This window comes from Olea europaea, chromosome 20 (genome assembly GCF_002742605.1).
Source record: "Olea europaea var. sylvestris chromosome 20, O_europaea_v1, whole genome shotgun sequence".
In the NCBI taxonomy this organism is placed as follows: Eukaryota; Viridiplantae; Streptophyta; class Magnoliopsida; order Lamiales; family Oleaceae; genus Olea; species Olea europaea.
In genome coordinates, this window is record NC_036256.1 from 16,695,972 (window position 1) to 16,717,133 (window position 21,162).

A 21,162-nucleotide genomic window follows, 5' to 3' on the forward strand; every position below is an offset into this window, starting at 1 on the left:
CTTCTCCTCGGCTTCCCCAATCGATTAGGTTCCTTTTATCCCTCCTATTTCTAGGAGGAGGTGTCTGTTCTTATTCCTGGTCTTTTCGAACTGATCTTTGCACTGAGCGGGCCCTATTACTAGGGTCCTGCCCTATTCGGTCGAAGACGCTTACTGATCTTTATTCCTCATATTCTTGAGGGAAATTGTCCCCTAGCTGTGGTTCCGCTGGCTGGCTTTCCTGCACATAGGATGTGGCTTCCGCGCCCACTTCTGTTTCGAGTGGGCGTTCTCTGTGCCAGCTCATATGGCCTCGGGAACGGATACAAGGGCTTCCTGCACTGGGTAAGATCCTTGGGACATTTGATAGCCTTGGTGATCTTGGGCTTGCATGAGAAGTTCATGCATCGTCATATTCTGAGCTGCAATGTCTCTCATGCCCGCCGCTATTTGAGTCATCCTTTCAGTGAGCATGGCTGTTCTTGCACCTCAGCGACGCCGATGATGGGGTCTCTAGTGAGTGACATTGTTATGGAGCACCTCTTCTTCAGAGGCCTTTCTCATGGGATTGTCGTCTTCATGGCTGGAACTCATTCTATCTCCTTTTTCAAGGGTGATAAGAATTTATGATATAACTGGGCTTTGTTCTTTTTCAAGAACGTTCCATTTTCAGGGTAAGTTGCTAGTTTTCCGGTGTTTTCTCCAGTAGAGAATGTAGAACTTTGAACGGGAAGATTTTCCATAGACGGCGTCAATCTGTTGACCTCGAAAATTGGACCCTCTACGTGGCTAACCGATAGCCACTCCACGTATTCCTCCCTGCGCACAGTCAGATGCACACGGTCGGGACCAGTGGGGATGGCGGCACCCGTATACATTCCGACGGTCAAGTTAGGCTCATGTGATCGGAATAGTACCAAAGTTGTACAAAATAGTGGGGAGGAGAATATATATTTGCTTGCTATGGAGTGCTGAATAGGAAGAGTTTCATTACCTTTACCTCTTGCCAAACCTTGAGTATTTATAAGTGAGGAGAGCTGTTGGATGTGAGACACGTGTATACATCTAAACGGTATGAGTCCTCTGCTCATAGGCGTCAATCAACCGCATCTGTAGAGTGGGTGGGTAGTTACTTCTCCAGAGTTGAGTTGATATAAAGTTGATAGGTCACATCAACTAGCCTCATGTAGACATCAAATCACTTTAAACCTTAGGGTAGAAAAGATCTTGACAAAGATCTCATTCTGAAATCGACGGTGGATCCTCAGGCCGAGGTCCACGGGAATCATTTCGCCTCGGATTCAGGGGGATAGGGCGCTTCGGTCAGTTTTGCAGAATTACCTATGTCTCGTAGTGTGATAGCAGACATCTCATTTGGAATCACTTCGTATGAACGTTCCACACCTCATTTGACGTGGTGGTGGACTTTCTGAAGTGAAACCACTTTGTATGAGAGTTCCATACCTCGCCGATGTGGGTTCAGTTAGGGGCGTAACAATTGGTATGTTTGGGAAGTATTTAGTTGTCAATTTCCATTATTGAATAATTAAAAGACTTAATATTTATATACTATTTATAAACCTATGCAAAACATAGACAAATTAAATAAAAAAGGGGTTGAGTTTCATAACTTTTTTTTTTAAATTGTAAAAAAAACAAAATTAAAAAAGGCAATAACGAACTCTTGCACGTCCAAGGTTTTGCGTCCACGGTTTAAGGCTCCGCACCCGAGCCTCATTAGACTCAGCTGAAGTGTAAGGGGTGAGGGAAGATAATAGAACAGATGAAGTTCTCACTACCACTTAATTAATTAACTTAACGGTAAAGATTTTACTTGTTTTGAAGAAAAAATTATAATCTCATTATAATTTAAAGTAAAGTCAAATATTAATTTTAACCGTACATTTGCAATTACTACTCACTTAGATGTTCACTTCCTAAACATAAAAGGTCTAGTTGTGCATAACTAAACCAGTTATTCACTTGAATCTACATATTTGGACTTTACTATGACGGCATAGATTGTATAGACTGTTTCATCTGCTAAATGACTAACAATAGATTTAGCTCATATGAAAATATAATTAAAATTCAAGGTGTTACAATTTCCGAATGTGTAGTTATTAGGACATTGCATATTAAGCCCCGTTTGATTCTTATTCTTATAAAAATGAGAATGAAAAATATAGTCAAAGTTGTTCCTCTCATATTTGATTATTAATTTAGTAGTAAATAAGTTCTGGGAGCCAAATGAAAAGAACACATACACGACCTCATTAATCCATTCTTATTATGGATAGGTATATCGAAAATGTCATATATCAAGGGATCGAGTAAAATCAAGTCTCATTCACGAGCAAAACAAGAATGGGTCATCAGATTACTTTAATTGTATATTTGGTAAGGTGAATTGAATGATACTAAATAGAATTAAAAAGAAAAGAAAGAAGTTAAATTTTGTTTATATGAACAAATATGCTGTAGCTACGAGAGTTGGTCGGTCCATATAGCAATTGGAAATAAGGCAAACTTATACATGGTTGTGTCAAGTCTCTAACAAGCTTCTTTGAGAAATGATTAAATTTAAAAAAAAATTAAATTAAATTACTACATCAAAGGGCATCTATTCATGGGGTATAGTTACGAACCATGGGCACAAAAACAATCCTTCAAGTCCAAGTATCTCTTCTCATTCATAGAATCCTGTAATGTCCTATTCCAATATGTATTATTGCAATTTGAATATGATTGTCTAAGTTACTACATAATAGGACAACAATGTAAATAATGTTTTGATATTTTGACAAAATTTCATGTTTTTGACATTACTTGTCTGGAGGAATGTAGCTAGTTCCTTAATGCTTTCAAATAATTAACTGCTACTTGAATTATTTGTGATTTATATTGTTTTCGAGATGTTGCATATAACTTTTAGCAAATATTGTAGATTCTAATAAATGATAGAAATATTTTATTATTGTCTATTTTTTATAATGTTTATTGATTCAATGCCTTTCTATTTATTCATAGCTTTCTACTTGTGTTGAGATCATTCATTTAACGAGTTTTATGCTAACTAAAGGATTCACTTTAGTAGCAACCCCCAAATTTTTTTGTTAAGGTTCCATGAATCGTCAGTACTCGATATGGCACTAGCAATTTCATTTACCATCTATAGCCACCCTAAATTTTCCTCGTTGATCGTGTTTCTACAAGGGCTGTCATCACTATGCAGGAATTAGTTACATCCATTTCACAAAGATTAAATGAATATTATTATTATATTAATGAGAACAAAGAAATAACTTACATTAGTCAAATATAGACTAGAACCATATAAACCCTCATAAAATCAGATGGGTCATTGACTTATCCTATATCTTGGTAAAAGTTTTATATGCATTTGCTCAAATTTTCAACACCAATCTCCAACCTTAGACATGTTATAATATACAATTTGGGTAGAAAGGGGTCGTGAGAGAGGAAAAGGAATTTTTGAAATGTGTCGAGTCTTAATACATATCAATTATTAATTATTTTTTAAATGTTTTTTATTTATATTTACGTTTAGCAATGATACATCGGTTAACTCATGACTTGTTAATCAAACCAGTAACCCAATGACCGATGCTATGATTGGATAGTTCGAGTCGATAAACTAATTTTCGAATGATGTAGTGCCTTCAGTAGATCAATTTCCGGGCCAGGCCCACAAATGTGCTAAAAGAGTACTTTTGGGCCTGAGGTCCTGTATAAATCTGTTTTCGGCCCAATAACGGAAAGCCCAAATAGAAAGTAAAATGCTGGTAGGATAAACCCTAGAACAATCGTGTGACATATAAAGCTTATCGTCACCCTTTCTGATTTTCCTTCCATTTGCACAGCTGCGAAGAAACCTAGAGAGAGAGGGGGAGATATATAGTGAGAGAAAATGGTGTCGCTGAAGCTACAGAAGCGGCTCGCCTCCAGCGTCCTCAAGTGCGGCAAACGAAAGGTCTGGCTTGACCCTAATGAAGTCGATGAAATCTACAAGGCCAATTCCCGTACGCTTTCATCTCCTCCCTCAATTTCAAATTCATACACAGATATATGCTTGTATGTATATATGATAAGCACTCTTTGTACTCATTTCATGAATATCTAATGGATTTGATTCGTTTAATAACTTCTTAATCATCGTGTTTAACTGATTATTTTTTTTATTTCGATTTTTCTTGTATATTGTATAATATATATCAATAAATTTAATTTAATTGTGTTATTAAATTTATCATTGAACGTAGTTTATCTGTTAAATTTTCTGACACTTAGTTTTACTGTTTATGGTGTGCAAACACATGTTCATTTGAATTGTTTTTATAAGATTCGATCGAAGCAATTTGTAGAAGTGATAGGAAATAATAAGTTAGACCAGCCTATGATCAACATGTTTTGGCTTTGTTTCTTTGCTACTAAAGTAACTAATTGCTTGCTTCTGTTGTCTATTGGAGGTTAAGACCCTTTTTAACTGCCAAAAGAACATTTTTTAGCTAATATTGCTAATAAAACCCTAGCAGCTACTTCGAAAGCAGCAAAGCCAACCATGAGATAAATTATTAGTTTTTTTTTAGATGCATATGGAGTTTTTATTGAACTTCTTATGATAAATGAATCTGAGTCCTGTTATGGAATGTTTGCCCTATTTTCTGAACCTTCAAGCATTGAACTAGAATTTGCTGGATATACCATTTATTGACTTGTGTCGTGCATTGTTTCTGAGTTTGATATACATATTTTCTGAACCATGGAATTCAGTAGCACCTTTTTTTGGGGGGGCACTATTTAATAAGCATTTAGCGTTGTGAGCTGTGATAATGTTATTAAAGATTTTCAAAACCTGAAATGCAGGGCAAAACGTTAGGAAGTTGGTTAGGGATGGTCTAATCATCAGGAAGCCAACCAAGATTCACTCTCGATCCCGTGCTCGCAGAATGAAGGAGGCCAAGAGAAAGGGACGTCACTCTGGATATGGTACTGTCTTCTGATTGCCACAATTTTGTAGATCCTGGATTATTGATTGCTCGAATTGTAGTAGTTGTACTTTTAGCAAGAACAAATTTCTGCATGGTTTTGGTCATTAAGCTAGTTTTACGCAATACAGGGATCTTACGATGGTCCTTATATTTATCCATAAAATTAAAGTAAACAACTCTATCTTCTTTTCTCGAAATATGAAAGCTGAAGTCATGATTCTTATGTTGTATATATCCCCATATTAACATAACTCAGATTTAAAATTTTGACTGCTGCTGAGAAATTAGATTATTATTTTAACGTTATGACAACATGCTTACATGCATTGGTGTCCTTGTTAGTTTAGATTAGCTATTTGTTGGGAAGAGAAGAATACAAGCCCAATTTTGAAGATGCTTCCAAATAATTGCAGGTAAACGCAAGGGTACTAGGGAGGCCAGATTACCCACTAAAGTCCTTTGGATGCGGAGGATGAGGGTCCTCAGGCGCTTGCTGCGTAAGTACAGGGAGTCGAAGAAGATTGACAAGCACATGTATCATGACATGTACATGAAGGTGAAGGGTAATGTTTTCAAGAACAAACGTGTTTTGATGGAGAGCATCCACAAATCTAAGGCTGAGAAGGCCAGAGAGAAGAACTTGTCTGATCAGTTTGAGGCTAAGAGAGCAAAGAACAAGGCTAGTAGGGAAAGAAAGATGGCTAGGAGGGAGGAACGTCTAGCACAGGTGAGTGCAACTTTGATAATAGTTGGATTGTATGCAGATGCTCTGAATATGACAAAAATAAGGAACATGAATAACTTACATGTGGAATTGTTTTGTGTGTATGCATGCATGTCTAAGCTTTTGTCTACTCTAGACCAGGAGACGAACTCAATATGGTATCATACAATTAAACGATTGTGCGTGTTTCACTTTGCCTTGACATATGTTGTACTTTTCTGCCTAGTGCCCAGGATTATGAAGAACTGTCTTTAATGAAAGTATCAAATTCTACTTGGTATTTGAACTTTGTTTTAATGTTGATTGAGCAATTGCCTCTGAGCTTTCTATTTCAGGGGCCAGGAGAGAGAGCGCCACCACCTGCAGCAGCAGCAGCCGCCGCCCCTCCATCCCAGCCAGCTCAGTAAGTGACTTCTAAAGATGATGCAATGACCACTACAAGTTATTTGAACTGTGCTCTGACCTTTTTAAATTTTTTCAATGCAGGGGAAGTAAAAAAGCTAAGAAGTGAAATATCTATCATGGTTAATTTTAAAGATTTGTGGCTTTATGCCATGGCACTGTTTCTGTTAGTATGTCACTTTGTTTTTCTACTTTTGTGTTGTTATCTTTTGATAAAACTTTGCTATCTATATTTAGACGAAAGGAGTATAAAGATACATCACTGTAGTTTGTCATATTTTGATTTAATAATTGTGGCTGTAAATTTCCTTTTGGCATTAGCTTCTTCAGAAAATGATCGTCTTTTGCTCTTGCTCGAGTATCTTTTGGGAGTGGAATGTTTTTCTAGCGCATGATTGATCTTGGTCCTGCTGGAGAGCTTTACTGTGAAGTGGAATCCGAATTCATACGAAACACCACATCCTTTGAGACTTGCATCTTTGGTAGTCCAGAATTCAGTAAATCCCTAATGGGCGTATTTACATTTGGGTTAGACAACGTAACGAGACTTCATAACAGATTCTCCTTAAGTCAAGGTTTAGGACATTCTTTCCAAGAATTGACTAGGCTGATGGGAAAATGTTGTCCTATGTAACCATTGATTTTTAGGTTTCGTAACTGGTGTTTAGTTTCGGCCCTGCTACTCAAACAGGTGATGCCACCTCAGCCCCCATCACGGCATGTTTGAGTCGCATGATATGTTTAGTTTGGTTATTGATTCATAGAAAGTGCCACATTAACAGAAGAATTTTGAGAGATTGATTGACAGGATTGTGCGAATTTATGAAAAATATGACTATGTTTTAAACAATTCAATGATAAGGTCAATTTTGACTGTTATGCTTAAAGCCTAGGTAGCACACCTGTTAATAGAATGTTCCTAATTGAACCAGAATTATGACTAGGGAAGTTCTTTCAAGCCAGCAGTTCCCACCAAATCGTAAATCGAAGTCCTTGAACCAAGACTTTCAAGAAGTGAATATGCAAATTTGGTTAACAGAAGTGGAATGTCGTGTGAAAAAATACAGTCAGAATTTTATGCCTGCGTGACCATGTTTGGTGAACGGTAATGGCATGTCATTGGATGATACTCAAGTACTATATATATAATAATTGATAATTAATATTAACTATACATTTCATGGAATTTATAACTTTTCAATGAAGTATTTCATAAATTATAATTAAATTCTATTGAAAGTCTTATATTTGTCTAAACCAAACAAGGCAGAAGCTTTTCTTGTAAATAATTTGATGTTGGAATCCTTTCACCCCATCTTTTTATCCACCGTCGGTTTGGAGGCTTGCATCTGAAAGGTCAACTTCTTGCAAAAAAAGTTAAAAGTCATTTTCATTGCATACAATCGAACGCGTTTCATACATGCACAAGGTGACTTAGTCTGGACTCTTGGAACTTGACATAAGGGTTTTGGGGCCTGCTAAGCGTACAGGCCCTTGCATATCAGGGGGGCCGAGCTGGTTCCCTGTAGGGGCCTTTTCCAAGGGTTTTATGCAATCACAGTCTCTCTTTTCATCCCGATTTCACATTCATATAGGGTCTTTTTCATCGGTTGTACGGTTTGGCGACCTAAAATTAACTCGACTATTTTAAAAGGCCTCGTTACTAAAATCCGACTCACAAAGTGTCCCTCCCATTGTAGGGTTCCAAATCATGTCTCGCTCTTTGTGACATGCTATGTTTTCCCTCTCATAGTAAGTTACGTGTGTTAGTTTGCGAACTACGATCTCACACAATCTCGAAATTTTTCCTCCTTTATAGAAGTTAGGCTCACGGAACCTGACCAGATAACTCACAAAGGATGAGCCCAACATGAATAAAAAAATTAATCCACTCATCCCCATTGTGTGTGCCCAGTAAAGCCACTGTGAAGGCACCCCTTGTGCGACAAGTGGGTTCTCAATCTCGTTCATTATATCATTGCATTGAGCAATACAATATTAGTTGATACTTAATTTTCCAACACCATTATTGTTTCATTTGTCAAGAAAAGAAGTTCACGAATCACACATCTTCTTTCACTTTGCATTGTCCTGTCAGCCTTATTGCGGCCCACAAAAAGTTTTTAAGCTCGTTTGGCATGATTTTTTATTTTTGCTTTTACTTTTTGAAGAAGTTATCTTAATTTTTTTTGAAAATTAATTTCCAAAAAAATTTCCTATTCAGAAAGTGTGTTTAGAAGAAACCATAGTTTTTTTTCTAAAATCTCTTCTAGCTAAAAGAATTACTTTCATAAAATTAGTTTAATGGGTCAAAAAGTTACTTTTAAATCTCATAAACTTCTTTTGATTTTTCAAAAGTCATGCCAAACAGACTCTTATTATTTTAAGCCGCATTAAAGACATGAGAATAAATGAAAATTCACCTCAATCAGGAATGCATTAAATCCAACTATGGCCACTGCACTTTATATTTTTTGCAACTATGAGCACACAAATTACTTTTGATTTATCATGGTTATCTAACTTTATATAACATTTCATTCCAGCAACCAAATTATTAACATAACAGAAAAATACAAACACACTAAAAAATTCATGCATAATTATTCCTACAACAAAAACAATGATGAGAATCACAAACAAAAATAAACACAATACAAGAAAATTTGACTAACCAAAATTCAAAAATTATATATATAATATAAAGTGTAATACTGTGGCTTGATTGAAACGTTATATAAAGTTGGACGTGTTTATAATTTTTTTTTTAATTTTTTTTTTTGGATAATAATTTGATGGTTTGATTGAAACTTTATATGATGTTGGATGATCATTGTGAATCAAAATTGATTTAAATGATTATGGTGACATTAAATAAATGGGTCATGTTACATTTATATCGGGGTGTCCATCCCTCTTCACATGGAGGGGGCTCGCTTCAAATAAAATATAATTTATTAAAAATGGGCTTCTTCTATGTTAGAAGGATGGACACCACTTGGTGTACAAGCAGCTTATCCTAAATATAAAGTACAAAAGTGAATTAAAATTAGGTATCATTACTTTGAAAAAATATATTATGGAATAGTGATTGATAGAGAATGTGTGATTAAAGAAAATAAAATTTTTATTATTTATGTGTAATATTATTTTAATAAAAAATATGTGATTAAAAATGATTAAAGTACAAAAAGATAATGGGCAAAATGTAAAATAAAGGAGGACAGATGAGCTTAATTTAGGTAGTCACGGTACGGTAACCATGTGTGAATTAATCCAATTAGGAACGTACAGACAACATGGTCCACCGAGAGACACGACACCACTTCACCAGTTCAAACTGAGGACCAAGAATCAGACTCCCCAGCTCCATGGCAGACCTGCGAATCCATCAAGGCTAATCCACAGCAAAAAAAATTCCCGCAGCGTTTTACTGTGGGCACATACCCATTTGACAGAAATCACATACAGTGATTAATGGCTCATGATCATTGAATTAAGTTGATAAGTAAGTATAATTCTTGTTTCACTTTCCGAAATTATTTGATTTATCGTATTTTGTCTCACTTTCCCAAATATAATTTAGTTACCCAAAAAGATCTTCATTTAACTCGGCAGTATTTTTTCATAGTTTACAGTTTTTATGTAATTTTACCCTTTTCTTTGTTCTTCTTCCCAATTTAATGTGCAGTTGAAGGGTTTTGGAGGTGTGGTCTTGAATCAGAGAGAAGAAAAAAGTTATGAAGAAGCTTGTAAGTATGTAGGTAATTTTTTGAATTTCAGTGATCAAAGATTTCTTCAATTATTGTAGTTTCTGGATAAATTTATTATTTTATTTTTCCTTTTCCTGTTCAAGTTATGAGAGTTTTTCTTTATTTATTGGTAGCTTCCTAATAGGTAATGTTTATTTTAAACTGTTAAGCATGTTTGGTAAGTAGGAACGGACCGGATCGGACGATAGTAACAAAGAAAAAGAAACTAAATTCTTGTTCATTGTACCATCATGTTTTATGTATACAAAGATGCACTTGTTGTCTTATCTTCGCATAAAAATTGGCGTGAGTGTTGATATTTGGTTGCAGCATTATGAAATGGGTTTGATGCTGGTGCAGTACATGCAATGTTTAATTTGTCTACTTTGTCTATAAGAGAACTAATTATTGAACACTAGATTTAAGCCATGTTTGTTGGTAAATCAAAGGCTCTTTTTGGCAGTGATAAAAGGAATACTTGGTACTTGTAGCTAGGTTGAAAGTAGTCGCTTGTACTCATATTCATGTATGTCAACTGTTGGAATCTGTTCTGAGCGTTACTCTTTTCTTTAAACCGCTTTAAAAATGCAGTGTTCCTTATTTATGTTTTAAGATAATGATCTTGTCATTTTGAATTTTGTTATCCTACCGTGTTAATCTGTACGTTGACATACTCTTTTGTTGAATTATGGCTGTTACTTAATGGCAGTGTATGAGACAAATCACTGGGTGCGTGTTTGGTATTTAGTCCAGTGCTATCCAAATGCTGTGTCTATTTATGAACTGTCCTTTAACCTTTTCTTTCTGTCTTCTTGCTTTACAGGTGGTTTTTCTTTTGCTCCTGGCATTGAGTTATGCTGCGGAATACGATGGAGAATGCGAGTCTTTCCAGCCGTTAACACCCAGACCTCACACCATTTCTGTTTTGGAATTTGGGGCTGTTGGGGATGGGAAAACATTAAACACTCTGGCATTTCAAAATGCCATTTTCTATTCGAAGGCATTTGCTGACAAAGGTGGTGCCCAACTTTATGTACCCAAGGGAAGGTGGCTTACTGGAAGCATCAACCTTACTAGTCATATGACGCTTTTCCTGGAAAAAGATGCCATCATTCTTGGCTCTCAGGTTGTCATTTTAGTACAGAAATTTACCTTGTTTCTTAAAAAAAGGAATTTAGGGCCGATAGTTTATGAAGATGAATGCTATTTTTCACTTCAATCTGCTAGAACTGACCATAGTGACCACATTTTGTTCATTGGACCAATAAAGGGTTTCTACTTGTATAATTCTTCTCGAGTTTGGTCTTCCTCTTACCGATTGAAAACCTTATTAGGTGGGCTTTTGATTAGACATAATAAAATGCTCTGCCTATCGTTATTTTTCTTTTCTCACTGTTGCTCCTTTAGGAGATATGAATATACCCTGATTTTAATCAATACCTTCTGCAGATTTTATTCACATGGTGCACAATCCTACGATTTTTGCCGCATTACAAATTTAGAACATCTATCTGCCCTGAAAAAGCGTCGTGTTTGATTTTTAACTTGTTTTCCTGAAAGACCTCTTAATAGAAAAATGTTAAAATAGATTGGATATTTATAAAAGGAAAAATGGATTCTTGGGAGTGTCACTAAATTGAGTTGTTTCTGCCAAAAGTTTTGTCCTGACAAGAGTTGCCCTAATGAATTCGACATTACTTTGTTTTCGTATTGGAATTAGAGTATTTTTAAAAGTATTCTACTCACTTTTGCAGAATCATAGTTACTGGGATGTACTTGAACCTTTACCGTCTTATGGGCGAGGTATTGAGCTACACGATAGAAGATACGGCAGCTTAATTACTGGAAATAATTTAACTGATGTTGTGATAACAGGTATGTTCTGCTAGTAACTCAACCAATTTACCACTTTTTCCCATATTTTTACAATTTAACATTGCCATTCTTGTGCAATTTTACTTATTTTCTACCTATCGTATAGGCGATAATGGAACAATTGATGGCCAAGGCTCCATTTGGTGGGAGCAATTCACCGCTCATTCTCTAAATTATAGTCGACCGCATTTAGTGGAATTCATTGATTCAAACAACATTGTTATCTCAAACTTAACCTTCTTAAATGCACCTGCTTGGAACATTTACTTTGCTTATTGCAGGTGGCTTGGTTGGATCTCTCTATTTCATTTTTTTAATTGCAAGTTGAAGATTATCTCTAGATTAATGTGCTCAAGTTAACAAGTTTTACTTTTTTTCTTTATGCAATGTGATGCAGGAAGGTTCTAGTTCAGAATGTAACAATTTATTCTCCACCCGATGCTCCATACTCTAGCGGAATAGTCCCAGGTCCATTGAAATCTAAATCTGAATCGTTGCACGATTACTTGTGTGATGAACTTCAAATATTCACATGGATACGTTTAATTTTTTACTTTTTACACGTCTCGTCTCAAACACAAGATTTTCCCTTGAAGAGTTATGGAACTTTCTCTTTACTTTCTCCAAATGCTGTAAACAAAACCCAATTGTATTCACGAGACAGGATTTTCTCGTCCAATGTTTCTCTGCATAGGAAAACTCGCAATGTGAATTTTCAGATCCTTCCGTAAATATGTTTCCATCCCTAATAGTAAATTAGAGTGGTTAATGATGCTCTTGTTATTAAAAGTGATTATGCCATTATGAGTCATTTGGTGTTAAATTTAAATTTTCAATTCTTACTCGTCTAATATCGCTCTATTTAGTTTAACTTGAAATGTGAATTTTCAGATTCTTCCGAGCACGTTTGCATTGAGAACAGCAACATTAGCACAGGTTATGATGCTATTGCGCTTAAAAGTGGTGGGGACGAGTATGGAATTGCATATGGCAAACCGACCGCGAATGTACACATTCAGGGGGTTTCTGTGCATTCTTCTTCCGGATCAGGAATAGCCTTTGGCTGCGAGATTTCGGGTGGCATATCCAATATACTTCTCGAGCACCTTCATGTGCACGACTCTCCTACTGGTATTGGGCTTAAGATAGATAAAGGAAGGGGTGGCTATATCAAAGGCATATACGTATCAGACGTGCTCATGGAAAATGTACAGCGAGGAATCAAGGCAACAGGTCAGTGCAAATCACATCCATATGACAGATTTGATCTTCATGCATTGCCAGTGATCAGTGGCATCACCTTTAAGGACGTGGTCGGTGTAAAAAATTCTGCAGCTGGGATTTTTTCTGGAATTAGTGAATCTCCTTTCACTTCCATATGTTTGTCAAATGTTTCTTTCTCTGTCACCGCTGACCCCTCCACATCATGGGTATGCTCCAACGTCTTCGGTTCCTCTAGTAATGTATCACCTGAACCGTGTCCAGAACTCAAGAGCTCATTTACGAGTTTGTCATCTAATTGTTTCTTCATCTCCTACCCAAATACTGAAGTTGCAGTTTCATGATGTGCAGTCTCGATATTCGATTATATAAAATGAGACGCTGGAATTTTTCTACCGACTGTTGTACAATCTTCCGTCCCGTGCTCTTCTTATCAAACTTTTTTTTATAAGCAGTCTCTGATCATATTACCCTGTGTATAGAGTTGGCTTCTTCATTTTTATTTTTTTTTGCATTTGAGTAAAGTTGAGCATTGATTTCAAATTACCTGTCAATCCTTCACGTTGTAAGTTCTTGTACTGGATGTTGCTGCAAGATTGATGGTCAAGATTTAGATGGCATTTAATTTACAAGTTACTTTCCATTCTGTCTATCTATGTCGGTGTTTAGAAGATATGGTAGGGTAGACTCGACTGCATTGGACATGCTATAAACAGATTAGACCTCATTGTGACATTAATTCCTGGTAGTTTTCTCAGACCCATACGAAACAGACCTTTAGAATCAAGATTTCAGTATACTGTCCAAAATTTATTCAACCCTTCTTACCACTGGTTTGATCTTGGTTTCAACTCTCTCCGTTTTTCGGGTCGATGCCTAATCTTGTTCTTATAAATTTGGTTGAGACGTCCTGTTGAAGGCAAAAATAGCAGGAAGTAACGCCATTTGAGTTTACTTTTATGCAATACAAATTTTTTCAAGGATAAAATCATATTCTTTACAATGATCATGAATTAGAACAACAAAGAGCTTGAACACTTCAATCGAGTAATAGAATCTACAAGTTTATAAGTTTCCAACAAAAACAGAAAAATAGAATTATAAAATGATATCAATACACGCAACAGGAGTTGCTCCATTGGATATAAATGAAAGATGACTCTGAAAAAAAACACAGAAAAGAATGAAAAAAATCTACATATAACCTCTCTTTCACATCCTCTATGAGATAAAAAAAAATAAAAGATTTGTAAGATGGCCTTGGCACAGCCCTCAACAGATTCCTACTTTCTGTTTCCGGTTTTTCGTTTCACTTCAGCAGTCGGCCTTCCGATCCTCTGAGGAGTATGACCAGCCCTATTTGCCACTTTTCGAGATGGCGAAGGCCCCATTCTTGTAATCATAGACCTGCCACAAGTAGTCAACCAAATGATAATTAGTTTTTTTTCCTTGAACCATAGATACCTGACATGGATTAAATATACAGCATTTAATCATCTCGTCTAAAAGTTTAAGCTAGTAAAGTGGAGACGTGCTTATTTATTTCAATTTAGCCTTCAACAGTCCTCTTCCCTTGCATACACAATTTTCATGAAGGGTTTGCATTGAAACTCGAACCCTGGAACTTTGCTTATTTTGATACCACATTAAATCACCTCAAGTAAAAGCTTAACATATAAGAAAGCCAACATATATATGAATTTTAGGTCTTCAACACAGCAACTAGAAAGGAACTTTCACTTCATTACCTCAGTTCTGGGCTTTTGGCTTGTTTTGAATCTGGTTTTTGGATCTTTGGTGCAATGCCATTGGTGAAGTTGCCAAGCTTGGAATGGTTGAACTGCCATAGCAAATCTGGTTCGGATGAGTCGCTGGTTCCAGCATCAAGCTCATCCAAATCATCAGATGGAGCAATATCAAACTGATTACTTGATGGAAATAGGTTTACCGATTTTTCGGGGTATAACTTGGAAGAATCGGAAACAAATTGCTGATAAAAGACATCAGATATGTTGCCTGCTCCCCGGAACTCTGCAGGGTTTCCAACTTCATGGAGGGTCTCTTGCTTGTTCACCATGACCTTGTCGACCCATTCACCTGTGCCGGTCTCTTTGTCATATTCCCCGAATTTTTGACAAGGACTGCTGACTGGCGGCCAGGGAGAAGAATTCCCGAGTAGCTCGTCAAGATCAAAGCTTTGCCTCTTTTGCCTCGGTGTAGAATTGCTTTGGACCTGTGATATGAGCAGAGGCAAAACTATAAAATTGAGATTTTTGAAGATCAGAACAGAATTTATACTTTTTAAGGACACGTTGAACTTAACTCTAGAAGCATAGTTGAATGAACATAAAAAATAATATATGCTCTACATTGAACCTTGGTGATAAAGAAGAACATACAAATCTTGACCAATAGCAAAAGCCAATGCCCATAACACAGTAAGTACATTTACCTCTATGTTCCCTACATCTTCCATTGGTTTCCTGAGGCCACTAGGAGACTCCATTCCCACATTTCTAGCTTGTATATTAGATTGAAAAGATGATTGCTGCGTGGATACTGGTTCTCCTTTCCTTGCTAACGCAGCCTTCAGATTTGCAATCTATCGAGATACCGTAACTTAAGCAACTTAACTATGATCTAATATCCGAAAGCCCAACAGAGAAGCTTATAAGGATTGAAAGCAAAGATTAGAATATGGACCTCTTCTTTCAGCTCTTTAACATCTGTAGAATCCTTATTTACTCGAGCAGCACCAAGTTCAACTGTAGCAACACGCTCAGCAAATTTGAGTGTGCTAATTGTTTCTCCTACAGCATCAGGCTCCGGGCTTATATGAACGAACATAAGTGTCTTTGCTTGTCCACCTAAAAGGAATCATCGAACCATTATTAAGATATAGAAGACAAGAACAAGAAAATCCAAAGAAAAAGCTTGATATTCTGTTTATCCTTACCAAGTGAGTCTTGGAGTAGTTGTGTGAGTTTACTGTTTCTATATGGTACATGTGAATTCTTTTGGGCAAGAGAGGAGATCACATCACCCAAGGCAGAGAGAGATTTATTAATGTGCTGTGCCTCTTTTAGTCTATCTCCCGTCACTTCAGATTTGTCAACCCTTTCACTTCCGGCCAGATCAACTAGATGCATGCAACCTCGAAGAGTGGCTCCAGAGGTCAGGTCTCTTCCTTGGACATGAACGGTTAAGCAACTGCCAGAATAAATAAATATATATAAGTCAGCGTAATGAAAAAAAAATAAAAAAATCAAATATTACAGTTACCACACTTGTTCACCTGTGAGAGCGACTACTACGGTCATTTAGGGCTGTTGCACCCACTGCACGATTCCTTTGTCCGAGGTTCATAAGGTCAATCACATCAGCTGTTGAAGAGACGTGAACCAAGCTTGCATTTGGTACACTGTATCCTGACTGAGAGCTATTACGAATTTCTAACGTGAATATAATTAAAGAATACATAAGAGTATAGAGCTTTGAAATGTAGTTACAAAATTTACAATCTGAAAAATTACTGTATCATACAATGAGGAAATCACATGAAATTTTGCTGCCTTAGCAAGAAGTGGGTATTAACTTCTATTATTCATAAGATGACGTAGGATAATAGCAATTGAAAGGATATCTTTTGTTCAAGCCATCAGTAACAAGGAGATCTCTAACTTGCTCATTGTATATCTCAATCATCTGGACAGACACATCATAGCGGAACATATCCTTTCTTTGCCATGCGAGGAGGAACAAATCACTTAAGGCCCTGTAATTTACTCCTTGAGTGTGCTCGTTAAGATCCCTAGGTCCTGTCTGGAAAATAATATAAGATAATCAACATTTTTTAACACAAATGAAAACATGTCATAATTTAACTGATATATATATTCTTTATCGTACCATGGTGTAAGTTTTTCCTGATCCTGTCTGACCATAAGCAAATATGCACACGTTGTAACCATCAAGAACTGATCGAATCAACGGTTGAGTATCCGCAAAAACTTCCTCTAACATGGAGAAGAAGAAGAAGTTAAAACCCATGTCATGAAATTCTTGGACAATTAGCCAATGAGACTTACTAAATTGATGGCCTACAGACCTTGAGTAGCAGAAGGCCCAAATACTTTGTTAAAAGTGAAGGATTTGTATCCTTTTCCATTCTTTGCTGGAGTACTTATCGTAATATTTCCTTCTTCAATGTGATCCACAGTGCTGAAGTAATTCGATTGCCCTGGAAGGAATGGTCTTACACGACAGTAAACTCTAATGTTTCCTGGTAGAAGAAATATTTAACATTACTTTCATTGAGAACTCAAATACAAGACAACTAATTGAAAAGACTTTACAGGCACAATTATGTACCCTTTAGATCCTGGACTTGATTATAGAGCTTGCGGTTCTCCTCAAGAACTTTATGGTATCCAGAAGCAGCATGAGCAAGTCCATGAATATGGTGGCCTACAAAGGAAATTAACTAGAAGTATGATTGGAGGAGAAAAAAGGAACCCCAAGAAAAGGACAATAGAAATTTATCTACTAGGCAGAGACTATGATAGTAACAGAATAAAATCAGATGTATACAACCAGAAAGATTCAAAATCTTACCAATGTTATGAATTTCTTCATGGAACTTCATTTGCATGAACTGCATACCAGCTTTTGTAGTAGAAAGAGTTTGCTTCAATACCTAGTGCAGATAAATTATTCATGTTTCTTCCCCAGTTTTAATCCTCCCAAAAGGAGAGAATGGATTTGTTAAAGCTGAAGGGGAGGGTTCTAGTTTCTCGGTTGTTACCTTGATATCTTTTTGTTGTTGGTCCGCTATCATTTGTTGCTTCACTAATCTTCTTTCAGATTCTTCATCAGGAATGTAGTTCTTATGAGTTACATCATCTTTCTTCAGGAACGGGCCCTTCTTATTTTCGATCTTATTTGATTAATTGTAAAAAAATACAAAGTGTCAAGTACAAGAAATATACATCTAGAGAAATCACTTTCTTAAAATAAGAGCACATTCTTCTTTGTATGTCATACAAACAAACTACCTTCACGTTGAATGAAGAAGGTTTCAATACAGATTTGCTCCCATGGGAAACATTCAAATCATTTGGAATTGCTTTTCTCTGGCAGACACAAGCATGCAACAAGACACAAACCATGTGAGTTTTCTGGAAGCAATAACAATAATATTCCTGATGTAGCATTGTTAAAAGAAATTATAAATTGTTGAAAAAGATACTTGGACCAGTTCTGGAGAAAAAGATACTTGGACCAGTTCTGGAGGAGAGTGTACTTATTGTTCTCAAGTACAAGAGAATCTGTGCTGTGACTGGAAAGAATAACATACCAATTCAATTCGGCTTGCAATGCGATGCTCAAACTCCTCAACAACCTTACTTAGTACAGACTCTACAAGCTGTAACAGGCAGAAGTGTCGCAGTTCGGAATCAAATGCATTAGACAACATCATTGATTAGTGCTGAAAGTAAGTATTAACGCTAAAATATATGCACTAGTATTCACAATAGAAAAAGAGTTATTTTTGAAGTCTTTATGTAAAAGCACTGCTATTGTGTATTAGAAGTAACAAGAAATTTTAGGATTTTAATACATTTTGATTTCTAGTCAAAGATGCTTGGTGAAGGATCACAATGGTGGCACATATTTATTTGATTTGCAACTCATAAATTGGTATTGGGCTTATCCACACTTACATTTGGAACTTCTTCGGGCTTCTTATCTAACAAAATTGCACGAACAAGAGTGCTTAAGGAAGAAGTAGACTGCAAAATAGAAGGCAAATAATTCAATGTATGAATCTATGGTCCAAGGGTGACGAAGAGAGAAATTCTACATCGGTCAGTACAATATACTTACCATTCTGTTAGATTCCAAATCAGGGCATACAGCATTCAAAGATTTCTCGTTTGTTGACATCGTCCTTGACAGAGAACTGGTGAATGGCTCAGAATTCTTGCGAACAAATTGTTTTCCAGATACGGTGGTTTTCACATTTCCACCAAATTTCCAGACCCCAATACCTCCTGCTTGTTTATGCTCACAGTAGGATTTTAGTGCCAACACGGAATTTATGATCCTCGAAGATTTCCCTCCCTGAAAAATTTCAATGTTAGTCTGGCACAGTTCCACAATGAGGCAGCGTTAACAATACAATTCCCAAGTATAAAACTGGTGTGTAATTCAGTAAACTTGCATTTTGACTCCTAATTTATAGATTGCAATGAACTACACAAAGAATCCATGCATTAATTATTTCTCCCAACAGCTACTCTTACTTGTTCGAGATCAGAGGCCTCAAATGTAGGAATTCCCAACTCTTGTATGGCTACAAGAAAATTTCTCACATTCTCAAAGTATTGATAAGCAGATAATGCAGCACCATCAGGTATAAGAGCGGCGTCGCTGGGACCTTCTACAACCTGAAATAGATTGATCAAGGTCAATCGAGATTAAAGAGTAAAGAAGAAACTTAACAGCCAATGTTGAAGGGAGAGAAAAGAACAACTGGATTAACCTTTTGTACAGCTCCAGGCTGAATTTTGTTGACTACATTACATAGGATAATCCCGCTTCTCAAGCCAAGCCGAAATTCTTCCTCCGAAGGTTCAGCAGGTAAGTCTTTTGCGCCTACAACTCCTACCATTTTTCTCAACCACGCTGCAGCTTCATATCTTCTCATGGCTACAAAATCAGAAATAGACTCGTTACTCAACTTTTATTCCAAGAATCCAAAAAATAAAATAAAATAAAAAACTGAGAAGATTATCAAAAGTTGTAAATTTTGAATCCTCCTAGAAATGCCTCTTAGAGAAGCGAATATATTAATTGCAATTGAACTTGGTCAGACGATGAAAAGTCAGATTAATCATAAACTCAACCCACACACCATTTGATAGATTAAAAAATGATTAAATTACAGATTTAAAATCGGAAAAGGGGAGCAAAACTGTTAATTTGAATTCCAGCTTTTAACTACCAATAAAATTGATATAGAGCATTGTGCCTAATCAAATTCTTTAAATCATCAAATGCCAAAACCGACTTAGCAGCCATTTATCAGAAAACGAATTTAATTCCCAAATAAAAAATATCCACAAAAAATGAAGTTTAGAACAAAAATTTTAAAATACAAATAAGAATTATAAAATCAGCCGGAAAAGGGTGATTATATTACCAGTCTCCTCAGCTCTTCGAGCGTCTAAATCGAGATCTCGGGAACCATTTCCGTGCTGTTGCAGAACAGCCTCCACTACTGACGCCGCAGAAAATGAAAAGGCATCTTCAACTGCCGCCATGGCGATCACTAAATAATTCTCTTAAAATCGAATTTTAACCCTCCACCATACACGAAAATTCTCCGTAGAAACCAAAACAATTACAAAACATCATACATATGACTATCAAAAAGTATCATTTGCGGTTTTTAGAACCTAAACCAGAGGGAGCTTAGGGTTTTAAGATCAGTTCTGACAGAAATGATAACAATATATATACATATAATCATATAGATACACAGAGAATACACCCTTTTTCTCTCTCTCTTCAACACTACAGTTCAGCATTGGCCATGCTCATTGAAATCTTCTTCACTTTTCTCTCTCTATCACACACACTCACGCAGTCTCTCGGTGCAAAAAAAGGTTTCTTCTATGCTTACTGCTGCTGAGTATATAAGTAGAGGCTACTTTTTGAATCTGTCTGCAGTCTAACTCCTAAGCCACATGATTCCGAGCCTCGCTCCGAACCTCCAGGCTCGGGGACTAACGGTTCAGGTTGTACTTTCCATTTATTATTCCTTGGTGTTCAATCTCTGATTTGTCATGTACAACCTGCTAAAGCGGGAAATGGGAAATCGAATATCTTCTCCCTTTTTTTTTTTTTCCTAGTCATTTTTTTTGGAGGAAACACTGCTTCTTCTTCTTTTCTTTTTGATAGTGTAAAAATTTCTTTAATTATGCATTTTCTTCCCTTTAATTTCTTCTAAGAAAATCAATCTTTTACAAGCATTTAAATCGTCGAATTCAATAACTGCACACAGATAAATTCACAACTAAGTCGTTAATTTTGGATACAATACGATATTTTTCTTCGACAATATTAGAAATAACAGGACATCTCAAATTCCTTTAAATGGGACAACCAAGAGGAAGAGAACTCGTAGAATCGG

The 21,162-nt window shown here is 36.3% G+C and overlaps 3 protein-coding genes across 6 annotated transcripts; 2 read left to right on the plus strand and 1 right to left on the minus strand.

Moving 5' to 3' along the window:
* The first annotated feature begins 3,838 nt into the window (after positions 1-3,838).
* On the plus strand, positions 3,839-6,922 carry LOC111369857 (60S ribosomal protein L19-3-like). Of its 2 annotated transcripts, none has more exons than XM_022991552.1 (5): positions 3,839-4,022; positions 4,867-4,989; positions 5,405-5,718; positions 6,051-6,118; positions 6,439-6,922. In XM_022991552.1, exons 1-5 carry the CDS (start codon positions 3,911-3,913, stop codon positions 6,452-6,454), a joined length of 633 nt encoding a protein of 210 aa, XP_022847320.1. In that variant the 5' UTR covers positions 3,839-3,910; the 3' UTR covers positions 6,455-6,922. The 2 variants fall into 2 exon arrangements, with proteins under 2 accessions (XP_022847320.1, XP_022847318.1); XM_022991550.1 differs by lacking the exon at positions 6,439-6,922 and adding an exon at positions 6,202-6,434.
* Positions 6,923-9,396: 2,474 nt separating this feature from the next.
* Positions 9,397-13,617, plus strand: LOC111369859 (probable polygalacturonase). Of its 2 annotated transcripts, none has more exons than XM_022991555.1 (7): positions 9,397-9,625; positions 9,809-9,869; positions 10,693-10,995; positions 11,624-11,744; positions 11,851-12,025; positions 12,142-12,212; positions 12,636-13,617. In XM_022991555.1, exons 2-7 carry the CDS (start codon positions 9,858-9,860, stop codon positions 13,307-13,309), a joined length of 1,356 nt encoding a protein of 451 aa, XP_022847323.1. In that variant the 5' UTR covers positions 9,397-9,625; positions 9,809-9,857; the 3' UTR covers positions 13,310-13,617. The 2 variants fall into 2 exon arrangements, with proteins under 2 accessions (XP_022847323.1, XP_022847324.1); XM_022991556.1 differs by having other exon boundaries at positions 9,405-9,625; positions 9,809-9,881.
* A 361-nt stretch (positions 13,618-13,978) lies between these two features.
* LOC111369858 (kinesin-like protein KIN-14I) lies at positions 13,979-20,653 on the minus strand. 2 transcript variants are annotated; one of them, XM_022991554.1, is made up of 20 exons: positions 20,170-20,653; positions 19,510-19,676; positions 19,271-19,414; positions 18,852-19,088; positions 18,689-18,757; positions 18,322-18,390; positions 18,020-18,097; positions 17,770-17,901; positions 17,580-17,661; positions 17,337-17,432; positions 17,074-17,247; positions 16,875-16,981; positions 16,609-16,787; positions 16,261-16,422; positions 15,922-16,175; positions 15,669-15,832; positions 15,418-15,567; positions 14,914-15,198; positions 14,714-14,805; positions 13,979-14,372 (listed from the first exon to the last, which is right to left on the minus strand). In XM_022991554.1, exons 1-20 carry the CDS (start codon positions 20,288-20,290, stop codon positions 14,249-14,251), a joined length of 2,886 nt encoding a protein of 961 aa, XP_022847322.1. In that variant the 5' UTR covers positions 20,291-20,653; the 3' UTR covers positions 13,979-14,248. The 2 variants fall into 2 exon arrangements, with proteins under 2 accessions (XP_022847322.1, XP_022847321.1); XM_022991553.1 differs by having other exon boundaries at positions 14,714-15,198.
* Between the last annotated feature and the right edge of the window lie 509 nt (positions 20,654-21,162).

Excerpts from the sequence above, each read along its gene's own strand:
- LOC111369859 (XM_022991555.1), top strand. Across the intron at positions 12,026-12,141 it reads ATTTACTTTGCTTATTGCAG|GAAGGTTCTAGTTCAGAATG; the intron begins GTGGCTTGGTTG and ends AATGTGATGCAG. Across the intron at positions 12,213-12,635 it reads CTCTAGCGGAATAGTCCCAG|ATTCTTCCGAGCACGTTTGC; the intron begins GTCCATTGAAAT and ends GTGAATTTTCAG.
- LOC111369858 (XM_022991553.1), bottom strand. The coding sequence starts at position 20,290 with ATGGCGGCAGTTGAAGATGCCTTTTCATTTTCTGCGGCGTCAGTAGTG. Across the intron at positions 17,902-18,019 it reads CTTCTTCATTCAACGTGAAG|ATCGAAAATAAGAAGGGCCC; the intron begins GTAGTTTGTTTG and ends TAATCAAATAAG. Across the intron at positions 17,248-17,336 it reads TCAAGTCCAGGATCTAAAGG|GAAACATTAGAGTTTACTGT; the intron begins GTACATAATTGT and ends TTCTTCTACCAG.
- LOC111369857 (XM_022991550.1), top strand. The coding sequence starts at position 3,911 with ATGGTGTCGCTGAAGCTACAGAAGCGGCTCGCCTCCAGCGTCCTCAAG. Across the intron at positions 4,990-5,404 it reads GGGACGTCACTCTGGATATG|GTAAACGCAAGGGTACTAGG; the intron begins GTACTGTCTTCT and ends AAATAATTGCAG. Across the intron at positions 5,719-6,050 it reads GGGAGGAACGTCTAGCACAG|GGGCCAGGAGAGAGAGCGCC; the intron begins GTGAGTGCAACT and ends TTTCTATTTCAG.